At 49.8% G+C, this 27,824-nt stretch overlaps 1 protein-coding gene across 7 annotated transcripts; it reads right to left on the bottom strand.

Moving 5' to 3' along the window:
- Positions 1-535: 535 nt before the first annotated feature.
- usp6nl (USP6 N-terminal like) lies at positions 536-26,836 on the bottom strand. Of its 7 annotated transcripts, none has more exons than XM_040173440.2 (15): positions 26,577-26,836; positions 22,302-22,408; positions 8,883-8,950; positions 8,152-8,231; positions 7,556-7,595; positions 7,361-7,441; positions 7,112-7,219; positions 6,894-7,003; positions 6,673-6,721; positions 6,454-6,574; positions 6,267-6,361; positions 6,088-6,153; positions 5,834-5,933; positions 5,606-5,758; positions 536-3,014 (listed from the first exon to the last, which is right to left on the bottom strand). In XM_040173440.2, exons 2-15 carry the CDS (start codon positions 22,303-22,305, stop codon positions 1,501-1,503), a joined length of 2,589 nt encoding a protein of 862 aa, XP_040029374.2. In that variant the 5' UTR covers positions 22,306-22,408; positions 26,577-26,836; the 3' UTR covers positions 536-1,500. The 7 variants fall into 7 exon arrangements, with proteins under 7 accessions (XP_040029374.2, XP_077957494.1, XP_040029376.2 ...); XM_078101368.1 differs by lacking the exon at positions 26,577-26,836 and adding an exon at positions 25,491-26,464; XM_040173442.2 differs by lacking the exons at positions 22,302-22,408; positions 26,577-26,836 and adding an exon at positions 15,661-16,082.
- Positions 26,837-27,824: the final 988 nt, after the last annotated feature.

The following is a 27,824-nucleotide window of genomic DNA, read 5'->3' as shown; positions in this document are numbered from 1 at the left end:
GAAACTCTTTTATTTTGTTTAAACTCAACCTGTATAATTAGCTGAACATGAAACATGTTACTTTTGAAATACATAATAACACTCGTTACTTGATTGTTTCATCTGTGAAGTTATGGAAACCTGCAGTTGTGTATCAGCTTGTACTTCACGGATTGGCCATATGGTGGCGTGATTGAGTTTATCTGGTGACACCAGGAGGCAGAAAACTCTTTTAATTTCCAATTAGTTTTATTTCATTAAGTTTTTTTTAGATTATCCACATTTTCTTATTTTTGTCATTTAGTTTAAATTGTTGATTTGAAAAAGTAAAATATAATGCCCCAATTGATCAACTTACTATTTCATAAGACGGTTGTTTAGCTTGAACCAGGAAATATTTGGTAATAATATAATTAGCTTAGTAAATAAAGAATTACACGCGCTGAATACTAACTAGAAACATTAAATGGATATCCACGTTTGGATCCTCATGTCTCCACTTGGGGGTGGAGTTTCATTATTGGGCTCAAGATGAGGAGGAAGAAAAAGACGCAGATTCACTTCACCCACCTCGTTTTATTAAGCAAAGTATCAGGTCTGGAATTAGTTGTTCAACCAAAAACAAAGATAACTTGAATGGAATGGCCGATGCGGTTTGAGAACAATAAAACGGGAAAGTGACCGCGGTTAAATGTCGGGTGTGCGAAAGACTCAGTGGCCCAGTGGAAGTGCCAGCAGTCGATAGGAGAGAACGTTGAGAATAATCAGACATAAGGAAAGCAAACTAGTCCACATCAGTGTCTGGCTGCATGTGCTCGTAAAAAGACAAACATGTTACCTATGGTTACAAATCAGCTGGCTTATATACCAAATATATATTTATATATATATTATTTGCCCTCACAAATTAGCTCTCTATGCTTTTAGTCTCTAATCAGGTTTGAAATTTACCTCAATTGTGTTTAAATATCCAATGTATTCAGAGACACAAATTGCACATCAGGGAGGAATGAAATCACTGAAACTGGAAATGAAAGGTTCCAAAAATAAACCCGGCTTTCAACTGTGAAGAATGGAAATCTAAATGTACTGTTCTTCAATGCTCTCTACTTCTATCATTAGACATAGTATTAATTCTTCTCTTTAAAAAATAACATTCACAAGTATATAAAGTAAACCGATCTCTTAAACGTAAATATCTCCAAGTAACATAAAAAAATAAAGAACGAAGAAAAGAATCCACTGTACATGTCAAACTCTAAAAAGATATATACCGTCACTTCCTGTTAATGATTTACATCCAAAAATAAAATAAAATCTTCAGTCAGTTTTCAAAGTGATCGGTCAAAACTCCGGAGGCTGGTGCGTCCCGCGGCGGGACAGTCAGAAGGTCAGTACTTCACACACACATAGAACAACAGAGCTAAGACTACTGCTCGTCTCCACCACAGTGTCAGGGACTACGCCAGCTTACTTACATTTTTATTTTTATAAAGTGTCTTACAATTTCCTATCGTCCGGTCACAGCAGCATGGACTCCTGCATGGCGAACGCCTGCTGCGCGTGCCTGTAGTGTGGTCCTCCGAACAGCGGGGGGAGCTGTTGCTTCTGGAACTGAGTCCTGTAGCCGAGCAGGTCGTCCGGGTTCGGGGGGAAGGAGAACTCTGGGACCGGAGACATCTGGGCTTGCTGGAAGCTGGGCGAACGCGGCACCCCGCCCGGGGAGAGAAGGGGCGGCGCCGCCGCCTCCTCCGGCGCCCACGCGGACCGCCGGGACCCGCCGTCTGGCAGGTAGTGCGGGAGGGGCTCGCCCCTCTGATGCGCCTCGAACGCGTAGTCCGCCGGAGCGTAGGCCGGCTGCTGCAGGTAGATGGGGGCGGGCCTCCCCCGGGGGTCCGCCATCAGCGGGTGCTCCGGGGGGGGCCTGGCGTTTCGGTCGGAGCTCGGCAACGGCGGCTGCCTGCGGTAGGTGGCGTAGGAGTTGTTTGCGAGCGCCTTCTGCGGGGAGTGGCTCCGGCGCTGTGTGGTGGCGTACGCCCGCTCCCCGTACACCGCGCTGGAGGGGGGGGTGAAACGAGGGGGCGGGGCATAGAGTCTTTCCTCTCCTCTGTGGTCCAGGCTGACGCTGTAAGCGGGATGCAAGATGGGGACTTCGGTGGTGGCCCGGCCCGGGGAGTGCTGCTGGGGAGGGGTGTTGTACCGGCTCTGGCTGCCCTGGAAGCTGGCGTGGACCCCCCCTGGACTGTTGTGGGAAAACGCAGGAGGAAGCGGCTGTTGGTTTGCCACCCTGGGCCCCGACGCCGCATAGGCGACGCTCCCGTCCAGGGCGGGGCTTCCCTGATGGAGGGACGACGCGCCGAAGGGCGGCTCGCCGCGAGGGGGCCTCATTCTGGCCGGAGGTCCGTCGAGCTCCAGGATCTCAAACTCGGGCTCCGGCACGCCGGGGACGTTGTCGTACTGGGAGGCGTTGGAGCCGCGGTTGGAGTCGGCAACAAAGCCCTTGGAGGGGGGCCGGCTGTTGGGCAGCGCGGCGTCCTCTGGGCTGGAGGGGGCCGGTGACGCCGCTCTGCTCAGCTGGACATCCCGGCCCGCCGCCTTGACCGCTTCCAGCCTGGTCTCGGAGGGCTTGAACCACCGGGGGGTGATTTCTCTGCGGGAGCTGGAGGCCGCGGCGGCGTGGCTCTGAGGCTTCGGCCTATCGCCCACGATGAGCTGTGGGGTAGGGGTGGGGGCCAAGGGTGACGTTGCCGCCCTCTCAGGCGTGGCGGCGGCGGACTGCTTCCTCTGCTCGTCGGGGATCTCCCCGGACCCTCGGGAGCGCACGTCCCTCTTGTCGACCTTGTGGTGACGGATCGATTTATCCAGCGAGTCCCGGCGTGACCGGCTGGGGGGGCGACTCCCCCGCTGGCGCTCCGGTCTGGGACTCGGGTCCCTGGGAGGCTCGGCCTGGCTCTGACCGTTGGCCACGTGGTTCGCTGCCACCCGCTCGGGAGGAAGCTGCCCGAGGGGCTTCTTGGGAAGCTCGTCGTCTTTACCTGCGAGACGAGAGAGGGGAAACGCGTGAGAGCGCCATCGGGAGGCGGGACGAGCGGCGATGGTTCTGACACACTGTGGGGACATGGATTCATGCAACACCACTGCCACAGAGAGGTGACATAAATAAAGGAGCAAAGGACAGAAAAAAAACACCACAAGTGATGTTCGATAGTAACTCTGCGCCTGCTGGAGGGGCTCAATGAGGAAGTGACATTCAACGGACGGGTCTGAAGCTAAGAGAGTGTCTCCATGTCATTAAACGGTTCTTAGCTGCAGCAGCGGCCCCGGACCCCCGAAAGGTCACACACAAACAGTTCCTGATCAATGAACCGAGAGCGATGAGAACGAGCACCAAAGCCACATTAAGGTTTCTTTGCTCCTCGGCTGGGACCAAGCACACGTTACGAGAAGACGTCGGTGCTAATGCGTCGCGCCAAAAAGAAATAAAGAAAAGTACAGTTGACAGGAACGTATACAGGGTGCAGACACGGCGTTGTTGGGGACTGGAAAGGGGGGGGTCAGGAGAGGAAGTGCTGAGTGAGCGATGCAGGGAGGAACCTCGCGGGAACCAAACACCCCGACTGAAGGAAACCGACCTAAAGCGCGTTAATATACAGCTCCAGTCTGCTAAAAGGACTCATTTGGAACGTGTTCTTTCTCGCACCAAAATGAATACGGTTTTGTTTCGTCTTTCATCTCATCGCCCTCCTCTGTTTGTTGCTTTTCCTCCTGCAGGAGATTCAGAAGACGTTTATGGGGAAATCTCCCATGAGAGCTCATTAAGATTTTACATTTAAAGGCGGATAAACAACAGGTTTTGGCCAAAATTGAATGTTTAGAACCTGAATATATGCAGCATATTGTGACTTAAGAAATATGATCACTGATGCAATTAGTCTATTATATCATACGTCACATTTTAATGTCAAAAGGAGAAATGCAAATAACCTTTATTTTTTATTTTTTACAGGAAATCATTTCCAAACTCAAAGTTTGGAAATGATTTCCATGTTTATGAAACTAAATGAACTATGTATATTTAATATTTATTTAAAAAGCTAGCTATATAAATGCAGCGTCAATATAGCCTATATAGTGTATCTCAGTTAACTATTTTAAAAAATAGGAAGATAATTGGTTTAGATGAACTTCCTCGGAAGTACATTACAACATTATTTGATTAGTTTGTCACTTTATGAGCGAGCTGAGCTACCAGGTATCACTATTGTCCTCATTCTGCTCCGCTGCAAACAGGAAGTTGTTTCCGTGGAGTGAAACAATGGAGACCTCAACCGAGTCCTCCCGCGAGTACAGAGGAGGCTCCAACAGAAGGTTGGAGGGAAATCAAATCGCAGCAGATAAAAGATGCAGTTAATCCTTGTGTGAGAGTATTTTTTCCTATTTTTTTTTTATCTTGAACACATTTAATATGTTTACTGACACTGTAAGGACACACATGAGCTTTTGCTGACAGAAAAGAACAAAATCCAGCCAGCGAAAATCAGGAAGCCATCTCAAACATTCGCCTGGAGAAGTTCAAAACCAGAAAACCGCCGTTGTTTGTTCCACTTCAGCCGATTCAGATAAAGAGAAGCTGGTTTTAAAGTGTCTGTGGAACAGAAGCCTCCAGTGTTTGAGGAGAGGCTCATTGTGCCGTCAGCGCAACGAACAGACAGCTACTGTAAGAGACGCGTGGGCGCCGCAAGAAAGGAACATTCCGCTTCCTTTCTTCACAGGACGGGAGAACATCTCACAGACAGCGACATCTGTATCGGCCGCCTCAAACGGGGAGGATCTATATTTAGTTTGCTGAAGCGCTCTTCAACTGCAACTCCTGCCTGTACCTCATGCACAAACAACAATACACCGTGATGAGCTGTCACACACACACACACACACACACACACACACACACACACACACACACACACACACACACACTTGACTATTAATACGATGACGTCCCGGTGTCGCGCGGTACCTTTAGTTGGCCACCAGGGGGCACACGGTCATATGCACTTGAATTGAAGGGTTCAAAACAAAACCAGAACTTAGTCAAAAATATTAAGTGGGGGGGGGGGGATAAAAACAGCTGGAAGTTTGTGAAGGACCCCCCTCCCTTCCTCCCCTGTTGGACAGACAGGCGACAGACAGGACTGACTGAGGGACAGATGGGACAGAGACATGGAGAGGGGAAGACCCGTCAGCATAGCCCACCGGTTACTGTCGTAGGAGCGAATGTGGCCCGCACTCACGGCCACACTCTTGCTGTGGTTGGCTAACATGGTTTGTGAGAAGAGGGGAGAGAAGGAAGATTAATGAGGAGACAGAGCAAGAATTAGGAAACACACTGTTATTAGAGAGGACACAGCCGGAGGACAGCAGGGAGCCACAAGCAGAGAGACGGGCCTCTTCAGGTGGGAACGTTTCTCACTAGAAACGTGTCGACAAATGGCCGGCACGCGCTAAAGGCCTTAAACAATACGCACTTATATACCAAAACGTATTTTAATCTTGCTTTTATGAATAATGGAGGTCAAAGGCTTGGGGAAGGGAGTCACTTCTGCATTGAATAGATCTCCGGCTCTACCTGCTACGGGCAGCTCCAGCTTCGCCCTCCTCAGCTCCGCCATGGACGCCTGCAGCTGCTCCACCACAAAGTCGTCCTCGAAGAAGAAGTTTTTGGACAACGTCACCTGCAGAAACTCCACCAGCTCCTCCATGGAGAGCTTCATCAGGTGCTCTGTGGACGAAAAAAGGCACCCGTCAAGACGTCCGGACCGTTGACGCGGCACGGAAGCAGCGGCGCTCCTCTTACTCTTGTGCAGCTTGAGGATGGTGTAGGACATGGTGGGCAGCACTCGCTCCCCCTCCAGGATGTAGATGTCCCAGATCCTGAGGGTGAGAGTGAAGGGAGTCTGGGGAGGTGGACGCAACAAGATGTTAGGAGGAAAGCACACCACACTTCTTGCTTAACATCAGCATTTGGTGCAGTTTTGATGCAGAAATGCCTGAATCACGTTGCATTAAAAAAACTCAAGGGACTTAAATGAGGAGCGAGAATGCACTCACTCTGTCCAGGAAGCACTGGAAGAACCACTTCATGGTGTAGAGGCTGGTTAACACCTCCTGGTTGTCCTGCAGCAGCACAGAGACACTTACTGCGACACGCTGTACATCGTAGCGATGTGGTGCAACGAGAGACAACGCGGACGCCGTGCGCGTTACTGGTGTAACGGGCTGCTGCTCACCAGGTGCTGCTTCAGTTTGGGCATCATCTTCCTGAGGAGGCGGTCGTGGTGCTCCTGGAAGCGCATCAGCTTTGGGAAGCCGGGGATGAAGAAGCCTAGGGGACCCCGTGAGGGACGCTTGAGTTTAGTCGGTGGTCCGCCCTCATGGCGTAAGCGGCGTTTTGCTCACGCGCAGGTCCGTTCTTACCGTGCATGGCGTGCTTCGGCCCAGACAGCAGCTTGACCAGAGCCCAGAAGGCGTCCTCCTCGTTCATGTAGATGAGCAGCAGAGCCGTGATCTGACTCATGCCCTGGCAGTAGCCCACCTCCTGCCAACGCACACACACGCGCCGCGGTTACAACTTGCAACCGGCCCGTGGTTTAGGGCAAAGGGCAGAAGGCCAAACGGGGCGAGAAGGAGCCTCACCGTGTTGTACATGGAGTAGGCTGTGAGGACGTGGAACAGCGCCTGCTGCCTGAGACACACACACACACACACACGTATATCATACGCACATCTGGCATTCACTCCACCTCGGATATTCATCTTTACCTTCCAGTCCATTATTTTTGCGTCATGCTAAACCACCGCCTGGTTTTCAACAACTATTTTACGTCTACTCGGGTCTGCGGAGGGGGGCCGCGTACTTGACGTCGTAGCGGTGCATGAACATCACGTGGTCTCTGTAGGTGCGGTTCACATCCAAGTCGATCTGACGGATGTCGGGGGAGACGCCCCTGGCCCGGGCCTTCAGTTTCTGCGAACAGGGACATTAGCGCACCGGTCAGCTGCGTGGAACACGTTTAAACCCCCTGCTTCAAAGCATCGGCGTGAGCGCGCTTCGTTCGATGGCGGCTCTCCCCACCTCGTAGAAGTCTTTCTTTTCCTCCTTTATTTTGGGAACGTCGAGCAGCAGACACCACACCTCCCCGCGGAGCTGCAGCGGAATTCCCTTGTAGACGCGCCGGACCAGCTGGAGGAAACAAACGCGTTCAGCTTTTATTTCAGGTCCTACGACATGACGTCGTCCACGGCAACGCTTCCCTCAGCTCGTAGAGCTTCACCCGGGCCGACATTTCATTTGATTATATTTCGCAGTAGATCAGCAGATCACCTTTTCGCTGTTCTTGTACTTGTCCCAGCTCTTCAGCATCTTCAGCCACTTGGAGGTCCTCTCCACCTCCACGTGCTTTTGCTGCGTGGAAGGAAAAAGCGACACATGAACAACTTCCTCCGTTCTGCATCACCACGTATCATCATCATCATCACAGGTGCATGTTGGGTTGAAATGCGTAATGGAGCAACTCACCTTCTCCTCCACCGAGTCGTAGGACGGGAGGTCGTTCTTCCTGAGGGGAGAAGAACAGAACAGATCTCATCTCTGGAGCATCGGGCAGGAAATAACAAATGAAGTTCCCGAAGCTCAGAGCTTCTCTGTACCTCCACATGGCGCCGTATGAAAGCCCGGAGGGGACTTTATTACCATAATAGAAGCTCAATGACATCTAATTAGGTCCCTAATTAGGACATTATTCAGAAAACCTTAAAAATAAAGTGTCACTTAATGTTCGTGTCCTACATTTGATGAATTAAGCCGTTACACAAAGGAGGCTCGTCACCCAGTGACCTTTCACCTCACGCTAAAACCCAGATGTGCTTTTCTTTCTCTCTCCATCGTCCAGCGCTGTGAGCAGATGATGGAGATGATGACACACTGTGTCTGAGCAGGCGGCTTCCTGCTGCTCGTATAAATGGATATAAATATATACATTTATATAAAAGCCTTCACAGCCTCTCTTTCGCTCCGCGTTCCCTTTGAAGTTGCTCAGTGGGCTCGGGGGGGGGTTTCATTCATTCATTCAGCGATCGGGATGATTGACAGCTGGTGACGGGGCGGGTTCTTACTGGACGAAGCCGAAGCGGTCCACGACCTTGTACAGGTGATAGTTGGTGTCCTCCCAGGGCTCCACGGTGGCCTCTTTGCCCTGAACGGGGGACAAATGAAAGCAGACGATTGATTAAACATCAGTCAAACTGGAGCGCTTATATAAATAGTTTTGTCTCAAACTTTTCTGACATCCTCCTAAACGTTCCTCCACAGACGTTTGCGTTCTTCATAACTATAAATCAGCGTTTCTTTTGTGCTTCTGAGCCCTGAAACCAACTTTCCCTCAGAGGCTGAATGTGTCTCACGTTGTTTTATTAAATCATTTTCAGAAGCCTCTGTGTGAAACACAACAATTCAGTTCAGGGTCTGAAACCACTGCAGTAAATCAAGACGTTTCTTCAGCTTTTATCAGTTTGAAGGCTCAGCCGGGTTCATCCTCTGAGGATCATGAATATCGTATAAATATGTTTCATGACACTTCATCTGGTTAAGGAAAACATTTCAAGACTAAACAAATCATTTTTAATATCCACAGACGAGCAGCGTGAGGTCGCCGTGAGAACACACACACGCACACACACACACACACACAGACGCACACGCGCGCACCTCCTCCCTCGTAATGAGGCCGCGCGCCGGGCCGGTTCCACCGGTAGCGCCGGCCTGTGAAGTGGAGGTGTCACTCACACGCTCCTTCGTGAAGTCACGTTTCCACCACTAGGGGAGCCGTTTGGGGGATAAAACACACCTTGTCATATTTGGCGACGATCTCCGCCCGTTCCTGGTCGAGCTTCACCGCCGCCTCCTGATCAGACGCTGCAGAGCAAAGAAATGAGAGGAGGAAGATTAAACCGGTGTCGAGTTTTCGCTTTAAGTTTTTAAAGGGACGACGGTACGACCGACATCTGCTAACGTCAGCATGGCTAAAAACAACTGAACAAACTACTTTGTAGTTTGTAGTAGGTCGACAAACTAGACGACCACCTCGACCTAAAAGCAACACATCAAGTATCAAGATGTACAGAATAAAACCAATAAGCTCCTTCAAAGGACTGTTTGTAGGCTTTACATTATTCTCTCATCACGCCTCCAACTCTCCCTCACACACACACACACACACACACACACACACACACACACACACACACACACACGCACACACAGGAGGCCTGAATAAAGTGTGTTTGCATGAAGCTTTTTCTTGTGCGATGAGTATTTGCCACACTAGTGGGGCATGTTGTGTTTGCGTATCAGAGGCACGTTATGAATCACACACCCGAAGAGGACGACGCATTTAAAACGCACTGAAGCCGCGACGCTTCCTGTGCGGCTCGCTGATAACCTTTAAAGGTGGACGCGTGCGATTTTAAAACGTTTTCATTTTAGCCATCAAGTTTGGGAAATGTTTAAATGCGAAAATGAAAATTGAACGTGTGAAACTGGAACGTTGGACTGATGTTTCCTCTCAATCGTCCAACTGTCATCCCCGTTTTTTATACTTTTCTTCGTCCACTCACAGGACGCACTTGACTCCGCTCGTCCTCCGGCTTCCTGTCGGGGCCCCCGGGGGCCGACAAACACGCCCCTTATTGAGCCGGCCGGACGTTTTATGACAGGATGGTGTGTGTGTGTCTGTGTGTGTGTGTGTTGGTCAGTGTGTGTCGCTGCAGTCTGCCAAGAGCCCACAGCGGGACTCAGCGCTATTGGTGGGGGTCCCATAGACAACAGTTGGGGGCAAATAAACAAATACAGTAAAGCCCCTTCTTTTGGCTGAGAACCCCCCCCCCCCCGGGGGCCAAGTGGTTCCCATAGTGAGAGCGAGGGGCATTGAGGGATATTAGTATCCCCAGTGGACTCAGGCTGATGCCATCCGGCCCCTTTCATGCCAGGAGGGTCTGCTGGGGGCCGTGACGAGGGGGGGGGGGGTACTGGTCCACCCCTTTGTGAAGGAAACTTTATCCGGTGTTTATTTAAGTGGCTCTGAAGTGTTTATCTGTTTAAGAAAACTGGCCAAGAACAAAACAAACAGAAGTGTTTTTATTGGCTGGTTTAAAATATGTAAACAGATTTATTTCATATTTCTATGTGACACTGATTTCAATGGAGATTTGGCGGATTTAAAGCCTCTGCAGATGCCTAAATCTCTAATATCTTCTGTTCAAATAAATTAAAAGGAGGTTTTTATAGAAGAGTTGAAACAAGCTGGAACCCGACAGAACAAATGAAGCCCGACAAACACCTGATGACGCAACACGGCGTGTGTGTGTCATCACGCCGCTTCCAAGACAACCATCTGCCCCCCGCCTGCGTGTCCAACCCCACCTCCACCGCACGTAGCACCCTCGACTCAGAAAGGCTCGAACCCCCCCCCCGAAGGCATTTCACATGAGCATACGTTAGCACGCCACATTAGCATTCCAAGGGGAAGGCCTCATGTTGTGTTAGCATCGCGTGCTACACACATGAACTGAGGTTAGCATCAATCTGCAGGGGGGGGCGACGACATTTGACAGGAATACAAACCAGTTAAAACAAAAAGTCACGTGGACCTCGAGTGTGAAATCACAAGCCAACAAACGCTCATTAAAAACGTCCTCAAGCAAAAGGACGACGCGTCGTTTCCTCTTTTACCTTTTTTCAAGCCGAGCAGCGGATCCTCACGGCGAGCCACAGCTTTAGTCCGCATCGCTCAGCCGGGCCCGGACAAACCCCACGGACGGCCTGAACTACCAACCGCGTCTCCGTCCCTCCCCACTGCCCATGAGGGGGGGGGGACGGGTGGGGGACGGGTGGGGGACGAGGTGAGGTCAGCGAGCTCACAATGCGTCCGTTTGTCGCCTGCAGCCGCAGAGACATGAGCCGACTTCAGGAGCGCGCCGGTCCCACTCGCTGCATTCCCACCCGGACACACCGCGGGACAACAAGCGCCATTCAGCACATGGGGGGGGGGGGGGGGGGGGCTTCTCCAAATGTCACAAACGTCCAAACACGACTGTTGCTTTTTATGTAACGATTTCCAAACTGCACAGAAGAGATCAAACAAACTTAGTCGATGAACAGTTCCTATTAAAACATGACGAGATGGACGTGATGTACCATGAAGGGGGGGGGGGGGGGGCTCTCTCTTCTATCTCTGAGCTCCATCGCTACAGGAAATATCTGTTTGTAGGAGGAGGAGGGGGGGGGGGGGGGGGACTCAAGTACTGTTATCACTTCTGAGGCTCCAGGGTCAAAGATAAGGGGGGGTTGGGGGGGTCAGACGTCAGACGTCACTCTAAATAACTGTAGTAATATTGTAAATAAGCAGCTACAATCAGAATACCAACAAAGACACACCTCTTCAGACTCTACCTCCAATAAGACTAACAAATTGTAGCCCTTAAATTGTACTTGTAACGTCACTCATCTACAGCAAATTGTAAATTGGCTTATTTGAGGAAATTGCACTTTCTTGTTTCTTGTTCTCCTGAGTTTGTACCCTATGGTTGAATGCACTTATTGTACGTCGCTTTGGATAAATGACATGTAATGTAATGTAACATCTACCGTACGAGCTTCCGTTTGAATGTGGTGTCTCGATCGGATGGTGGACCGCTCGTTGGCTTCTTGTTCCCATCCTGGGGGGCTTACAACATGCACACACGCCGTCCCGTGGCGTCCTCGCCGCCGAATCAAACCAGCGACGGACTAAAGAGCGGAACCCGTCTGAGATGCAGACGCGTTTGTGGCGAGAGCTGACTGCAGCTACGTCAACTCCTTCCTCCGCCGCTCGGAAGCGGAGCTGCGTTCCTTTTATCTGGGGACAGAACAAGTCACGGCACGCCGCCGAGGGGAAAAGATACCGGTTCCTCATTGGTTCCTGGTTCCTCGCTGGTTAAGGTCAAAGCCTGGGAGGTTGTTTCCTCATTTTCTACGGATTGCAAACAACACTTACTGCCATAACAATGTGAAGTTCTCTTAAGCTGCATCCTCTGCTCCCATAGACGTCTATGAGAAAATCAGTCTACTTACAGTCTCTAGTTTAAAGTCTTCTTCAACACAGCGTGATGTTCATTTAGTGGATTAGGGTCCATTTAGAGTCAAACAGACCATAAAGCAGGGGACGCTTTAGGGCGGGGCTACACGCGGATTGACAGGCCTCTCATGGATCATAAAGCAGGTGATGCTTTAGGTAAACAGGAAGTGAGAGCTAATCACGAGTTGTTAGCGTTTCATTGACATCCTCTAACACAAACTCAGCTGATACTAATGTTGTTCTTGACTTTAGAAGTCGATTTTCACCATTAAAAGCTGCATTTAAAGCACCCGTTTCATTTCCTCCTGTCAGATGCTTTTCCCCGAGGACCCTGGAACATAAGAACAGGCGCCTTTTGTGTCCTGGAGAAAGAAAGATAAGAGGTTTAAGGGGCGAGACTCCGGCGAGCGGAAATGACTCACCGCGTGCAAGAACAACATGTAACGTATTTGTGTTTGGAGCAACCAAGTGGAAACACGCACGCACACGCACACACAGAAACTGGTGCCAACAACATCACGGCCGACGCGGTTTGTCATTAACAAGACGGAGCGAGTCGTCGGCCCCCTCGGGCGCACAGGGATCCGACCTGGGGGGGGGTTTCCTCGCTCCAGTTGACATTTCATTAAAGAGTAACAACTCAAATTGGTGCATCCTGTCTTTTTTACATAGAAAATGTCCACATTGTTCTTATTTTGGTGAACGTTGTCATGATTGTAGAGGCGGGACGGTTTGTGGATCGGTTGAACGTCCTGCTTTTGGCAGCTCGCTCTTCTTCTTTGTTGGTGCCAAACTATTGAGTACGTGAAAGATATAAAAAGGTACAGAACAGCTGGCCGTCAAGCTGAAGGTCGGCGTGAGCCTTCATGAAAAACGTTCTCACTTTCACTGACTGCTGAAGGCCAAACGTGTCCGAGCGCTCGCTTTGCTGGAGGCCGAACCGACACGAGGATCTGAAACCAGACGAGCGTCTGCGTTGGTTTACACAGGAGGAGATGTAGGGAGCCCAGGTGGGTGGAGCGCCTCCATCAGGTCGCCTCCAGCACGCGAGTTTCATCTCTGTAATTCAATGACGTGAGAAGCAGCAGGTGGGGGCAGAGGGGAGGGGGGGCGACCCCTCCTCAGCATGACGAGCAGAGAGACGCCAGATGATGGCATCAGATTAGGGCGGGGCTACACACTGATTGACAGCGTGGAGCTCAGCTTCTGCCCCCCCGACACCCGCTGGGCCCCCTCCTCAACTCATCAGCATGGACGCACACACACATTCACACACACACACACACACACACACACACACACACACACACACACACACACACACACACACACACACACACACACACACCCTGCAGATGGTTCACACGTCTGAATTCATGACACTAGAAAATAAAAGTGTCGTCGTTTGAAGCTTCTGGCAGCATTTGAATATCTGAGAGAAACTTTTTCTGGTTTTACTCCATCGAGTGTTGAGATGCCACAGGGGGGGAGGTGGGGGGGAGAGGAGGGGAGGGGGGGGGGGGGGTGTTTATAATCCAGTGAGTGAAAGGATGACTTCTTTCATTTTTAAGTGTATTTTAATTCAACTCATTGGGCAGTGATGGGGTTCCAGTCACTAACAACATGATGTAAATAACCCCACGGGGGGGTTAATGGTTTAAATGAGGGTCCACGCCTCGGGGCTCCTGCTGGCTACGAGCTGAAACGTTATTTTATTATTTCTTCAAAAATATGAGTCATGTCAACTCCTCCATCAACTCCTCACACCATCATCAACAACGACACCTGGCCTCCACCCGCCGGTCATCACACCGCAGCACCTTCAAGCCTGCACAGCACTGCGGTCAGAGTGACCATCTGTGTGTGTGTGTGTGTGTGTGTGTGTGTGTGTGTGTGTGTGTGTGGAGCCCTGCATCGATCCGAGGCGCTAGAAGAGCCAAGATGAATTCCTGCGAGATAAAGACGGCCGCCAAATGAAAAAAATCATTTTCCCGGCCGGTCGATAAAGCCGCAGAAATCTCCCCAAGCCCTTTACACACACACACGCACACACACACACACTCCATCTACCTGCCCCACAACGACTGCGGTCATCACCGGCCCTTTAAGACACAGGTGACCTCGTTCGCCGCCTCAAAATGAAACATCTGCATGCCCGTAACATCTGCCTCCATGCATCATTTAAAGGCATCGACTCCGTGTGGTTTAATTGCTCCTCCACGAGTCCACCGGGTGGGGGGGGGGGGGTTATCGAAGCCAGCTGGCAGGAGACAAACGCGCGCTTTCTACCTCTGAAGGTGAAGACCTGCTTTAGTGTCTCCATCACCTTCAGAGAGCTGGAAGCAGATGTCATTATTTCCATAATCAACCCTTTATGGCGCAACCAGCTAAAGCCGAGAAACAATGTATCAATCGATCAAGTCATAGAAATCATCATGTGAGATTTACAATATCTTACAATACTAATATGCATAAGTATCGTCTATTACTGGTTTTAAAAGGCTGCATTTCAGTCAAATTATGGAATTATTCATTATTAATAAACAAGGAAAAAAAATCAATCAATAGCTAAGTACACATCGACGCCCGCACAGATCAGAGTGGCTCCAGTAAAATGATCAGAAAATGTAAAAGAATATCCAGATTACAACCCATTTAGTCTGCAAGAAGCACATCGGCCCCTCGTCGAATCGGAGCCCCCTTTTCTACCCGAGGAGCTCGAAAGTCAACAAGTTGCGGCTTTCTAGTACGCACACATCATGTGAGCAACGCACAACACAGCCCATCCAGACAGGGCGACGGGTCGGGGGGGTCACACAGTGTTCCATTACCCCGAGCAGCACGCTTCATTATTCATCGCACACCAGAGAAGCTGCAGGACACACACACACACACACACACACACACATTTTATATATATATATATATATTATATATATCACAAAAGGGAAGATCAGTCTTCTCACTATAATTATGTGCTACATGTCAAAAATAAGGACTTAAAGGATTTAAAGAATTAATTGGACACCGCTAACGTTAGCCGTAGCCAAGAAACTGGCTACATGTATTGTGTGTTCTGACCCACTTCAGTGCGTTCAGAGCGGTTATTAGAAAACGTGACACATCTTTGTGAACGTGCCCCCGGGTTGGGTGGTATCAGCCCGGGACGCAGCATCTTCTGAGTTCTCCACCCGGCTTGTGAAGACGCCACGAGGCGCTTAAGTGCCCCAGACAGCGAGTGGGGGGGGAGTGGACACCGGGTTCACCTGGGGGGCACCAATAGCGGCTCTGGAGGCCGTCACATGCACAAACGCGGTACGTGCGCACGCACACAGACACACAGACACACACACACACACACACACACACCTCCGAACCTGGTGGCTGCCCTGCGTCTGGAAGGCGACACCAGCTCCTTGACGATCTGTAGGACCTGCATGCTCACGGAGAGGCAGCCGGACCTGGCGCCTCCACACCCTCATGCCTCCCCGGCTCCCCCACCAGGACTCACCCCCTGATCCACACCGCGACTCTCAGGGCGATCTCAGATTGTCTCGTCTTGCTTCTCCGGGAGTTTTTCTTGAAATCTCCTTGATTCCTTTTTCTCCTCCACCTTCCAGATTTCATTAAAGTCTGCGGCATTCAAATATCCTGAGATCCTCTTTGCTGTGCGTTTCTCTATTCCACAAACTGCCGGTCTCCAGCGCAGATGTGCAGCGAGCAAACACCTGAAAGTGCCTCAGCCGCTGCCTCGGGTCTGCATCCAGCATCGGGCATCCAGCATCCGGCATCCAGCATCCGGCATCCAGCATCCGGCATCCAGGATCCAGCTTCCAGCATCCGGCATCCGGCGGATCGCAACTCAACAACTGGCAGCCGCTAAGTGGCAGGAGGAGGATTCGCTGGCCAGCTGAAGGTGTTCATCTTGTGTGTGTGCGTGTTGTGTAGCTCAGCTGGAGTGCTCTCACACACAGACCCCCCCCACCCACACACACAGACACACACGCTTTCGTTTGGCAGAAGCAGAACACAGCAATCCGCTTTGATCTTCTGTCTTTCTTCTTCCTTATTTGTCCTTGCGCGGCTGCCAGCGGACCCCCCCCCCCCACCCTCCTCCATCAATGCATCAAAGTTGACCGCCGTCGATGCTCCTCCACCAGCTCCCTCCCTCCCTCCGCCTTGCAGAGAGCGCTGCCTCGCTCGCGGTCCTCTCATCACATCCTTTAAACCCTTATTAATGAGCGCTTCCACTCTCCTCCTCTCTGCTTTCCGGACCTCCTCCTCCTCCTCCTCGTTATCGTGTCACTGGCTGTCTCAGCCCTCAAGCCCCTTTGTTCCCTCTGGTGTACATTTACAGTGAAGCGGAGAACGCGAGCTGAATACAAAGCGCTTGAAAGCGATGCATGACACGTGTGTCATCATCGCATCAGGTGATTTATATCCAGCAGCAACGCTGTGGACATCAGGTCATAGCGAGACATCGGGTCATAGCGAGACCTCGGGGTCATAGCGAGACCTCGGGGTCATAGCGAGACCTCGGGGTCATAGCGAGACCTCGGGGTCATAGCGAGACATCAGGTCACGCCTGCTCACATCTTTGTTAGTTGAAAAATTCAAGGTTGTTGTTTTGTTTATTTATGTAGGTTTGTTGGGAGACACGGAAATGATTTACTCGTGACGGTGGAGGAAGGCGCCATCTTACTTCTTCTGGACGTCTTAACACTTAAATGGCCTCCAAGTCGTGGTCAGTTATTATTTCCTCCATCATTGATGATTGTTGCGTCATGTGGGGTTCCTCAGGGATCCATCCTGGGCCCTGCTAGCTTCCTCCTATACACAACGCTAGATAGCAGCTTTTATTTATATATATTATTATATATTCTTGTCCTGCTATCACTTTCAAGTTATTTTTTTTATAGCTGGTGATGGTTCATTCAGATCGTGGAGTCAGAAGTTGAAATGCTGGCTGCTATTTCTTTGGCGCACGTGGCCGGTTATGACATTTCATCCCTGCCGAGACTCTTTTTAAGAAACAAATAATGAAACAACTTCATCCACTTAATGTTCCTCTTTGCAGATTTCCATTCTCTTGTTTTTATAAATGAAGACTTTCAGGCCTCAATTAGGGATGGAAATGATTGTTTGCAGTGCACTTAAGACTCGCGTCCTCTCATCACAGCAGATTACAGTGTGTCTCATTGGTCATCACCCTAATGCCTCCATTGGTGATCCATCACGCCAATGTGAGTCCGTCCAAACTCATCATGCCGGCGTCGACTTTGTTTTAAAATGACCTTCAGCTGGTCGTCAATGAATTCTGACCAGATGGTGCTTGATGGTTACGGTTCTGAGGACGAAGATGAAGACGAAGTGACCTTCAGCAGCCACTCGTCTCACACACACACTATATCACCATCACACACACACACACACATGAGGGCTGAGCTCGAGCGTTACACAAAATGACTTCCCCCTTCCTCTAACGACACACGTGTTCTCTCGCTCTGGAAACACTGCTGTGCACCACACGCACACGCACCCCTGTGCTGATGTGCGTTGGCCCTCCGGCGCCGAGTCAAGAAGGTCCAATTACCGCATTGCTGGGCCGGCTCTGCTGTTGCTATGCTGAGACACACTGTTGCTATGCAGTGACCCCCCCCCGCTGGATGAGGCGAAAGTGAGGCCTTTCACACAAAGCCTTTCTGGCGTCCACCTTTCAGCGAGAACACGGCCCCCTGACTCACATCGGCACGTTACATCACAACCCCCCCGCTGGTCCTCCATGAACACCGAACGCCGTTCAGCCTCTGGTTGTTTGGTCATTTTATCATTTACAGTACATTGTTTTATTGTCGTATTTGCTTCGCAATTTGGGCAGCAGCGAAAATAATCATGGCGGCCCGGCGGTGTGTCATAAACGAGCGTCTTAATCAGAAGAGAACTTATGACCATTTCTTCTAATCGGACGATCCTGCCTTAGTTGGTTTTCTTGATGGACTGTATATAAGAAGTGGGCGTAGTCATCATGACACCAGGATGTGACCATATTTGGAGTGAGGAAGGGTGACGTAGAGACCTGTCAATCACAGTCAGCATCCCCTGGCTTTATGGAGGGTTTGACTAAGTGGACAAGGAGACGCCTAGGAGACGCCTAGGAGACACCTAGGAGACACCCAGAGGGAACGGAAGCCTTTAAAGGACCTCGGTTAGTCTCCAGTCATCACAACGTGAATAAATGAACGAGTCCGCCGCCTGCGGGGAAAACGCACCGCGCGAGTCTCAAGTCCTTCGTTTTCCACTTCAACTCCGCGCCACAGGAAACACAAGCCTGCACCTCCTCCACCACCACCTCCTCCACCACAACCTCCTCCACCACCTCCACGCTCTGGATCCCCTCCGTCGTCCCACCATCAGCCAGTGAGTATCAGTACAGAGTTGTGTGTGTACGACCAAAACAACGGGACAAAAGACAGTGAAACGCTCCATGGAGTAGTGGGCGGGGGGGAGGGGGGGGCGCAATCCCCAGAATGCCCTCCTCTCCCTGACTCGCTCATCCTGGCGCCGGGCCGAGGCGAGCGAGGGAAAGAAAAACACGCCAGAGCACCAAGTCGCCGCTCTGCCTCACACTTCCTGCTGCCCCCCCCTCCCCACACATGTTGTTGGTGTGCAGCTTTTTGACCAATCAGACTTCAGCCAGCGATCACATGTCCTTCAGGGCCGGAAACGAAAAGGTTGTGAACCTTTCCGAACGCCGCCCGTCATCTTTCAACAAAAGAAGAACTGGTGTTTAAATCGGCTGCGTTTGTGCGTGTGGTTGGTTTGCGATGCAAACCCACATCTGTACACATCACTCGTCGGCGGTTTCCTCACGCGGTTACAGATGTGCGATTTCCTTCCCACAGCCAAATTGACTCGTTTCACAACACTTGTCCTCTGTTGAACGAACTGTGCGTTACCTTCGTGCAGCACGGACATTGTGTGTTCAGATGAGGGGACTTAATTTAAGGCCCGGTGCAACGCAGCTGCTCCCGCCTCCCGCTGGTGATTGATGTGCCCGGTGACCAGGTTGTGTCTTTGTGCGTCTGTGTGTGTGTCACGACCATTGGACTCCTCATTAAATCTCTGCAGGAGGCTGAAGAGGACGAGGACGAGGGACCCGCTTCCTGCCGCAGCCCCGTTTACTGGGGGGTGTAATCATACTCCAGCAGGTCTTCCTTCCTGTATCCCCCCCCCCCCCGTGACACGACCACACACCTTCGTCACCAGGAACATGACAGCAGCACATCAATCACCACCGGGAGGCGGGAGCAGCACACTCATAAAACACACCTCACGCTCATGGTAATAAAAACACAGTGGAGGAAAACGAAAGTGAAAGAGACGACATACAGATATTAGAGAGCATGACGTAAACGTAGTTAAAAAAACGTGGCGAGCAAAGTTGCACGAGGGCGAGTTGTCAAGAGAGCAACAGGAAACTACCTCCGACGCTGTGGATGGGACACATTAACGGAACGGCATGACATTAAAACAATGAGACTAATCCGAATCCTTAACCTCTAAAGTCTAAATGTCCTTTTCAACGTAACGTCCGCGCCGCCACCAAAAGACGCATCGGCAGATTTATTCAAACGTTCACATGTATGTCAGGTACCAAGAGGCTAAGAGAGCGTTCGTTTCTCATCATTGAATCTGATGTTAATGTGATGAAAGCGGGACAGCGGCGTGCGTCTGTGGCTGCCATTAAGCTCGACCGTCTCCGGGAGGCGAGAGAGTCCATCAAAGGTTGGGATGAATAATCAAACGCGTGAAAAGCCTTTTTCTCCCCGAGCTGCTTACGAAGCACATTCAGGTCCCAGTAAGACCACGACCCCCCACCCCCTCCACCCCCCACAGGCCTCCATCTTGTTGTGTGCTCGTTCCTCCACCAGAGCGCTTCACGGGGACGAATAGACGGAGACGTTATCAAAAGCGCCACAGTGAGACGAGCTGGTTCGCTGTGATTTATTCCACATTTGATGTGTGACGCACTTCTCTATAAAAAAAGCCCTTTTTATTTCATTCCTGCATTTTTTTTTTACTCCGGCGTATCGATTGCACGCAGAAAGAGAGCAGCGGCCCACAGCCGCCACGTTACATAAGCTCATCAATCAAACTTTCCTCGGTTTCATGGCTCCCAATCAATCAGATCACCACCCCCCCCCCCCCTCAGGTGTGTGTGTGTGTGTGTGTGTGTGTGCGCGCACTCGGCAGTAATCAGGTTGAACCTCTGAGCTCTCCCCTTCAGCAGCGTCTGCTTAATCCGATCGCCTTCCACTCAGCGCCTCACATGCGGCGGCTGGGTTGCCGCGGTAACCCCAGTCGCAATAAAGCCAGAAACCGCACGAATGAGCCAGAATGAAGTCGTTCTTAAGTCAGATCACCTGGTCGATTCAGTTCTTTTTGTGATGATTTTACGTGGATTTCTTCACCTCGCAAAGCGGGCGGTCCGGACTCCGTCCCCCCCCCCCCCCCCCCTCACACCCTGAAGCATTGTGCTGACCAGCTGTCTCCGGTGTTCACTGACATCTTCAATACCTCTTTGGAGACCACGTACCAGCCTGATTCAAGGCCTCCACCATCATCCCTGTCCCCAAGAAGCCCAGGATCACAGGACTCAATGACTACAGGCCCGTCGCCCTGACCTCTGCAGTCATGAAGTCTATTGAACGGCTCGTCCTGTCCCACCTGAAGTCCCTCACCGACCCCCTCCTGGACCCCCTGCTGTCAACATGGCCCTCCACTACATCCAGCATCTGGACTCCCCAGGAACCTACGCCAGGATCCTGTTTGTGGACATGAACTCTGCCTTCAACACCATCATCCCGTCTCTGCTGCAGGACAAACTCCACCTGTCTGACAGGAAGCAGCACGTGAAGCTGGGAAACATGTCTCAGCCTCTCGGACCATCAGCACCGCTGTGGATTCCTTCCGTTTCCTGGGCTCCATCATCACCCAGGACCTCAAGTGGGAGCAGAACATCAGCTCCATCACCAAGAAGGCTCAGCAGAGGTTGTTCTTCCTGAGGCAGCTGAAGAACTTCAACCTGCCAAAGACGATGATGGTCCACTTCTACACGGCCATCATGGAGTCCGTCCTCTGCTCCTCCATCAGCGTCTGGTACGCTGCAGCCACAGCCAAGGACAAGGGCAGGCTGCAGCGTGTCCTCCGCTCTGCAGAGAGGGTGATCGGCTGCAATCTGCCGTCCCTGCAGGGCTTGTTCGCTTGTAGGTCTCTGAAGCAGCTAAAAAGATGGTAGCCGACCCTTCTCACCCCGGACAAAACCTGTTTGTGCCCCTTCCATCTGGCAGGAGGCTGAGGTCCATCAGGACTAAGACCTCCTGCCACACCAACAGCTTCTTCCCGTCGGCAGTCGGACTCATCAACAGAGGTGTCTGTTTGCTGGTGCACTTTATCTTTCCTTTTGATTTAAATTGCTTCTTATCCTTTACCTTTAGATTGTCTATTCTACCTCCCGCCCATAGTCTCATATATTATACCGTGAAGTCACATTGTAAATTGAACATGCCGTGCACTATGTTGTCTTATCCGTCTTGTTGTCCATTGACTTACTGTGATGTCACGCACCAACCGTCAAGTCACATTCCTTGTATGTTGGACATATTTAGCTAATAACGGCTCCTGATTATTATTAATGAGGCCTGTTAGGAAAATACTCAATAGACACGTCACCCTGGTCTCATATTCAGCACAGGAATCACCCGTCATGGGGGGAATGATGTCGTGGTGCAGAGTGTGTGTGTGTGTGAGAGAGAGACGTCACACACACACACACACGGCGCTGGTATCCGTCCCATGATGCTCTGCGGTGTGATTGATGAGTAACGAGGCAGGTGGGAGTTGCGGGACTCTGCTCCTCTGTGCTATTTGTTGAGGGGGGGTGGGTGGTGCAAATGGCGGCAGATCAAGTGTATCGTTATGAGAATGCACCAGTGTTAATGTGTGGACGTGTCCGTCCCCCCGGCTGCCGCCCACTGCGTGTCTTCAGCGAAAGGTTAAAGGTCGACTGCCACTGAAAGCGCCTGAAGCTGCAGCTCCTCCGAGAAGGAATCAAGACAAAGCAGCCAAAGTGGAAAAGTAGTAGAAACTTACTCATGGTGGGAGTCCACTGGTGGGGGGCAGGTAGAGGCCCGGGCGGGGCGGGGCTTTGGACAGGTGAGGTTATTGTCCACTGGGTCTTTCCTAGAGGCACTCATGACCTGCCAGAAATAAAACAAAGATTCAATATTAAAACCTCATCTCAAATGGAAACATTTACATCTTCTAAAACGTTTTTTTCAGACATTTCACAGACAAAATAAAATAATAGTAAAAAAAAATCCTCATTGCTTCTAAATTACACAAATGCATCCGCATGTCACTGACAATGACGTCTGAATGCATCACACACGTGTGTGTGTGTGTGTGTGTGTATCCACCCTTCCAAATCCCCGGTCTTTGGACTAAATAACAGTAATCTGATGATACTCTGCAGTAATTGTGGGTAATTTGATCACTCTGCAGATGCTTGCTGGACCAGAATGAGCAGGGAGGGGCGGGCAGGAAGGGAGGATGGGGGGGTGGGGGTGTTTATGCCGCCATGAACACGACTAGTGCAGATGTTGGTGGAGCCAACATCCTCCAGGGCTGCGTGTGATGAAGCCACAGGTCAGCAGAAAGCTTCAGCGGGACAGGAAGTGACAAACAATCCGCCGATTCGTTCATCTGACAGGTGGAGTGGGGGGGACGTTTGAAGCAGAAGGTCCAGAGGAGATGTTTGAAGCAGAAGGTCCAGAGGAGACGTTTGAAGCAGAAGGTCCAGAGGAGACGTTTGAAGCAGAAGGTCCAGAGGAGACGTTTGAAGCAGAAGGTCCAGAGGAGACGTTTGAAGCAGAAGGTCCAGACGAGACGTTTAAAGCAGAAGGTCCAGTGGAGACGTTTAAAGCAGAAGGTCCAGTGGAGACGTTTAAAGCAGAAGGTCCAGTGGAGACGTTTAAAGCAGAAGGTCCAGTGGAGACGTTTAAAGCAGAAGGTCCAGAGGAGAGGTTTAAAGCAGAAGGTCCAGAGGAGAGGTTTAAAGCAGAAGGTCCAGTGGAGACGTTTGAAGCAGAAGGTCCAGTGGAGACGTTTAAAGCAGAAGGTCCAGTGGAGACGTTTAAAGCAGAAGGTCCAGTGGAGACGTTTAAAGCAGAAGGTCCAGTGGAGACGTTTAAAGCAGAAGGTCCAGTGGAGACGTTTAAAGCAGAAGGTCCAGTGGAGACGTTTGAAGCAGAAGGTCCAGAGGAGACGTTTAAAGCAGAATGTCCAGAGGAGACGTTTAAAGCAGAAGGTCCAGAGGAGACGTTTAAAGCAGAAAGTCCAGTGGAGACGTTTAAAGCAGAAGGTCCAGAAGAGACGTTTAAAGCAGAAGGTCCAGTGGAGACGTTTAAAGCAGAAGGTCCAGAGGAGACGTTTAAAGCAGAAGGTCCAGAAGAGACGTTTAAAGCAGAAGGTCCAGAGGAGACGTTTAAAGCAGAAGGTCCAGGCAATGAGCGTCGAGCCGATGTTACATCACCAGTCGGCAATCCGGAACAACGTGAAATCAATAAAATGAAAAAAAGGGAGCAAATGTCATTTAACATTAAGAAACAAGCCTTCTTTTGTTGCCATGTGAACTCAGCGGGCCGGTGGCTCCGTCGCCACGGTAACGGCGTGTTAAAGAGTAACCGTGTGGACCTCACACCATAAGCGTCCTCTGTAAACTGGGTTGGTGACACACACACACACACACACACACACACACACACACACACAGCGCTGATGCTATAAAAGAGAGAGTGGTGGACTGAGCCAATAAAGACTCTGTGCCAAGGCCTCAGTGATGGAATGCAGTGTGTGTGTGTGTGTGTGTGTGTGTGTGTGTGGGTGTGTGTGTGTGTGTGTGTGTGTGTGTGTGCGCACTACATCTGGTGCATGGGTGGGCTGCCTGCCTTCTGTAGGGAGTCGAATGCCTGAGAGACGTCATCCGACCTGCTGCAGGAAACATGCAGGTTTCACACATCCGCATTCATAACTTCTGCTTTTCCCAAACCAAAAGGTAATAAAATACAAATAAAAAAACACTAGCATCACCTTCAAAGAGACAGAAACTAGAAGAAAAAGTCAAGAGGAAGAAGTCCTGTTCGCTTAAAACAGTTTCTGTCTTATTTAAGGAAAGCGGGAACCGTCGAGGACTCACATTTACGGTACGAAATGACAAATACCAGCTGAAAGCGCGGCGCACAAAGCTGCGGGATGCAGATGAAACCCAGTCAGGACTCTGTTGCTACGTTACAGACAAAACACACACACACCAGCTGACGGAGGGAGCAGGTGAAGGAGTAAACTCATTCGTGGTTGTAGATCAAAGTCATTGTTCTACTTTAACTCAGAGGAGATGTATTGCAGGAGCAGCTCAGCTGGAATTAATTGTAATGAACCTTTGTGAACAAATCTGTCACAAATATCTCTGCAACAGTTTGTGGATTCATTGATCAAATCGGAGGGCTGATCAGTTTGTTCTTGCTGTTTGGCGAAGTACTAAAAGGAATAATATATATATATATATATAACATCATGAGTTAGGACTACATACATAGTACACGGTGCCTCATATATAGTACACAGTACTACAAGGGCCATGTGTTTACAGACTGTAAAGCCCCTGATGCGTTAAGCCGCATTATCCTGAAGCGGGACAGGAAGGATTGGAAGACGCACCATTGTCAAGTCAACACTAATAGAATAGATCACTTCCTGGTGCAGCTTTCAAAACAACATGACAATTTTCCTGGGTGAGCCCTGTACCTCTGCTACGAGGGGACTCAAATCAACAACAGTCGGTAGGAGTGATGGCGTTTAGCAATGGTGAGTTGTTAAATTTTAAGACGCTAATAATAGCATTTCGACTTTATTGTGTAAATGGGCACGGCATGCTTGATCATCTATATTTGAAGATATAGAAGATAAATGTTTGTGTTCGTATTTAAATATTTTTCACTTTTTATAATGCTGAAAGCTTTTTGGTGATAACATTAATTATTTGCTGTATATTGATCCCTTTTATCCCTACAGCGATGGGTTTCAACGCTTTTATTTTGAAACGAGTACACCGCATATCCGCTTCTCTCTTAGTTCTGCGCAAATTAACTCGCGCGAGGGAGAAAATAACACAAAGTGCTCAACTTTCTCCAACACGAACGCTGAAACGAGCCTCGATCCACGCGACAACATTTACATCCGCTTAGTTCCGTATTTTATGAACAAACGCGAGCTCCTGAATACCTTTTAACGCCACAAAATGAAGCCGCAGCGGCTCCGGGGCTCATCAGGGTGAGTGACAGGTGGCCACAGCCAATCGGTAGCCTCGGGGCTCACGGCTACAGCCAATGGGAGGCCGTGAAGGGTGCTCGGCCGCATAGACGCCGCTGCGGGAGGCCCCCTCGGGGGTTTTGGGCTTGTGAAGATGTAAACATTAAGCAAAAACACAACCGGAAGTAAAGAGACCAGGTAGTCAAAATAAAACACCCGACAGGTACTTTAAGTTTATACAAGCGAAACATTTGTTTTAATTTAAAATGCGAGCTCATTTGCATACAACAAGGCATGAGAGTTAATATTTTTGTTAAAATATAAATGAAAATTACATTATTAAAAAAAATCGTGAATTATTCTTTTTTTCAAACTACGTTTTAACTAAATGTCTTGATGTTCTTTCCTTTGCTTGGAGCTGAACACTTTTATGTGAAACCTAATTCAATTCAAATGTCGATAATGCATTTGTGTAGTTTTGGGGCAAATAACAGTGGTGCAGCTATATATATATATATATATATATATATATATATATATATATATATATATTAATACAGAGGGGGCATACATAATATTTAAGCCACTTTTTTGAAGGTGAATTGATTTGAAATGCCCCTGTACGCTATTTTCACCCGAAAAACCTCTTTCACAACTGGCTTGTAACCGGGAGCTTTATTTTGCAGGACGATACCGGAAGCCTGCCTGCTGCCCTCATCGCCGGGTCGGTGAAGGCCTCGGTGAATGCAGATCAGCACAAAGTTTGCAATAATAAAAACACCGTGTATCCTGCTCCGTGAACGCGAAACAACGCCAATAATCCAAAACAAAAGACGCGCGATATAGTCCCCGATTATCCCTCCGCACGCCGCGCTCCCCTGTGAGGAGCTCCCGTTAACCGGCGGCCGTCATTCGGCTCCCCCCGCAGCGAACGACCCCACTGACCAGATGCATTTCAGGGGCTCGACAAGTTCCCCGATCCGCAGCCCCCCCTCCGGCCCCCCGCTCCCCTCCTCCCTCCTCTCTGCCCCCCCCCGCAGTGGAGCACCGGAGGCTCACCTTCGCTGTGGACTCGTGCGGCTCCTCTTCGCTCGCTCACATCCCTGCAGGTAGTTCCGCGTGCAGAGCGCAGCACGGAGCGCCCGTGGTCCCGAACCAGGAAGTCCGGAGCACTTCTCAAACTACCCACCCCCCCCACCACACACACACGTCTCCCCCTCCCTCTCTCTCCCAGAGTGAGCGTGCGCGTCAGGCACAGGCCAGGTAGCGAGGAGGAGGAGGAGGAGGCGGCTCAGTCCGGCCTGCGACATTCCTCACGCACCCGAGACGCTTGTGCGTGTTCTCTCTTTTATTTTTGCAAATAATAAATAAAAACGAAGGTGCCTGACCGCCCCAAAGGCGTGTGTGATCCACACAGTACCAGTTTGTATGATGGGATTGTCTCAGAATTATATAATATATCCCTGGATTATAATCACACATCAAACGTTACCTTTCTTTTATGCTTTTAAGAAATTCACAACCTAAACAAACTATAACACTTTCATTTTAATTATTTTTTTATATACTTCATTCAACCGTGAGGTGTCTTCATATTCGCTACAGAGTGAAAAGTAAATAACAATAGCACTTTATCCCTCTAGTGATCAATAAAGTTGTTATTATGACATCATGATGTGTTTGTTGATTACATACTCATAGACTACACCCTTCACAGTGAGGCCTAAACGTTATGAGCGTGTTCTCCAATGAATGAGGTGAATTGATAATAGATGGAATTAGTGGGGCTTGGTTGCACTAATCCTCAAAAATCACTAGAATTTATTTTACTGCAATAGTGACAAAACTAAACGTCCAATGGTGGACAACAAATTCAAATTATTTTTTTAAAGACTTTTCATGACTTTGATCCCCCCCTCATTGCACGTCCTATCCTTCAGGCTCACACTGACCTCTGCAGGCCGGAGATGTGCGTGAACATCCATCTGCTGCTCTATATTGTAAATAATTAAGAATAATGATAAAGATGTTTTTTTATTCTTATTGTCCTTCAAGGTGGACACAAACAGGAAATAAAGAACCAGGGAAAGTGGGAGAGAGACTTTTAACGTGTCTTTTGATCACAAGCTATTGAAGGTATTAAAAAAGGTTTCAAAAGTCTTAAAAACGTGATGAAAAGGAAAGAGGAGAAAGGAAATAAGGAAAAGAGAACTGAACTGCGATCAATAGAAACTCCACCAGGGTCACTGTTGGATTCTTTGGAAAAGACATTGTCTCACCTTACATATATATATATATATATATATA

The sequence above is a fragment of the Gasterosteus aculeatus genome, chromosome 4 (genome assembly GCF_964276395.1).
Source record: "Gasterosteus aculeatus chromosome 4, fGasAcu3.hap1.1, whole genome shotgun sequence".
Taxonomy (NCBI): domain Eukaryota; kingdom Metazoa; phylum Chordata; class Actinopteri; order Perciformes; family Gasterosteidae; genus Gasterosteus; species Gasterosteus aculeatus.
Note: the sequence above shows the minus strand (reverse complement) of the source record. Positions and strands in the feature narration are given on the sequence as shown.

Excerpts from the sequence above, each read along its gene's own strand:
- usp6nl (XM_078101367.1), bottom strand. The coding sequence starts at position 11,987 with ATGAGGAACCGGTATCTTTTCCCCTCGGCGGCGTGCCGTGACTTGTTC. Across the intron at positions 7,220-7,360 it reads AGTACAAGAACAGCGAAAAG|CTGGTCCGGCGCGTCTACAA; the intron begins GTGATCTGCTGA and ends TGTTTCCTCCAG. Across the intron at positions 6,362-6,453 it reads GCCGAAGCACGCCATGCACG|GCTTCTTCATCCCCGGCTTC; the intron begins GTAAGAACGGAC and ends GGGGTCCCCTAG.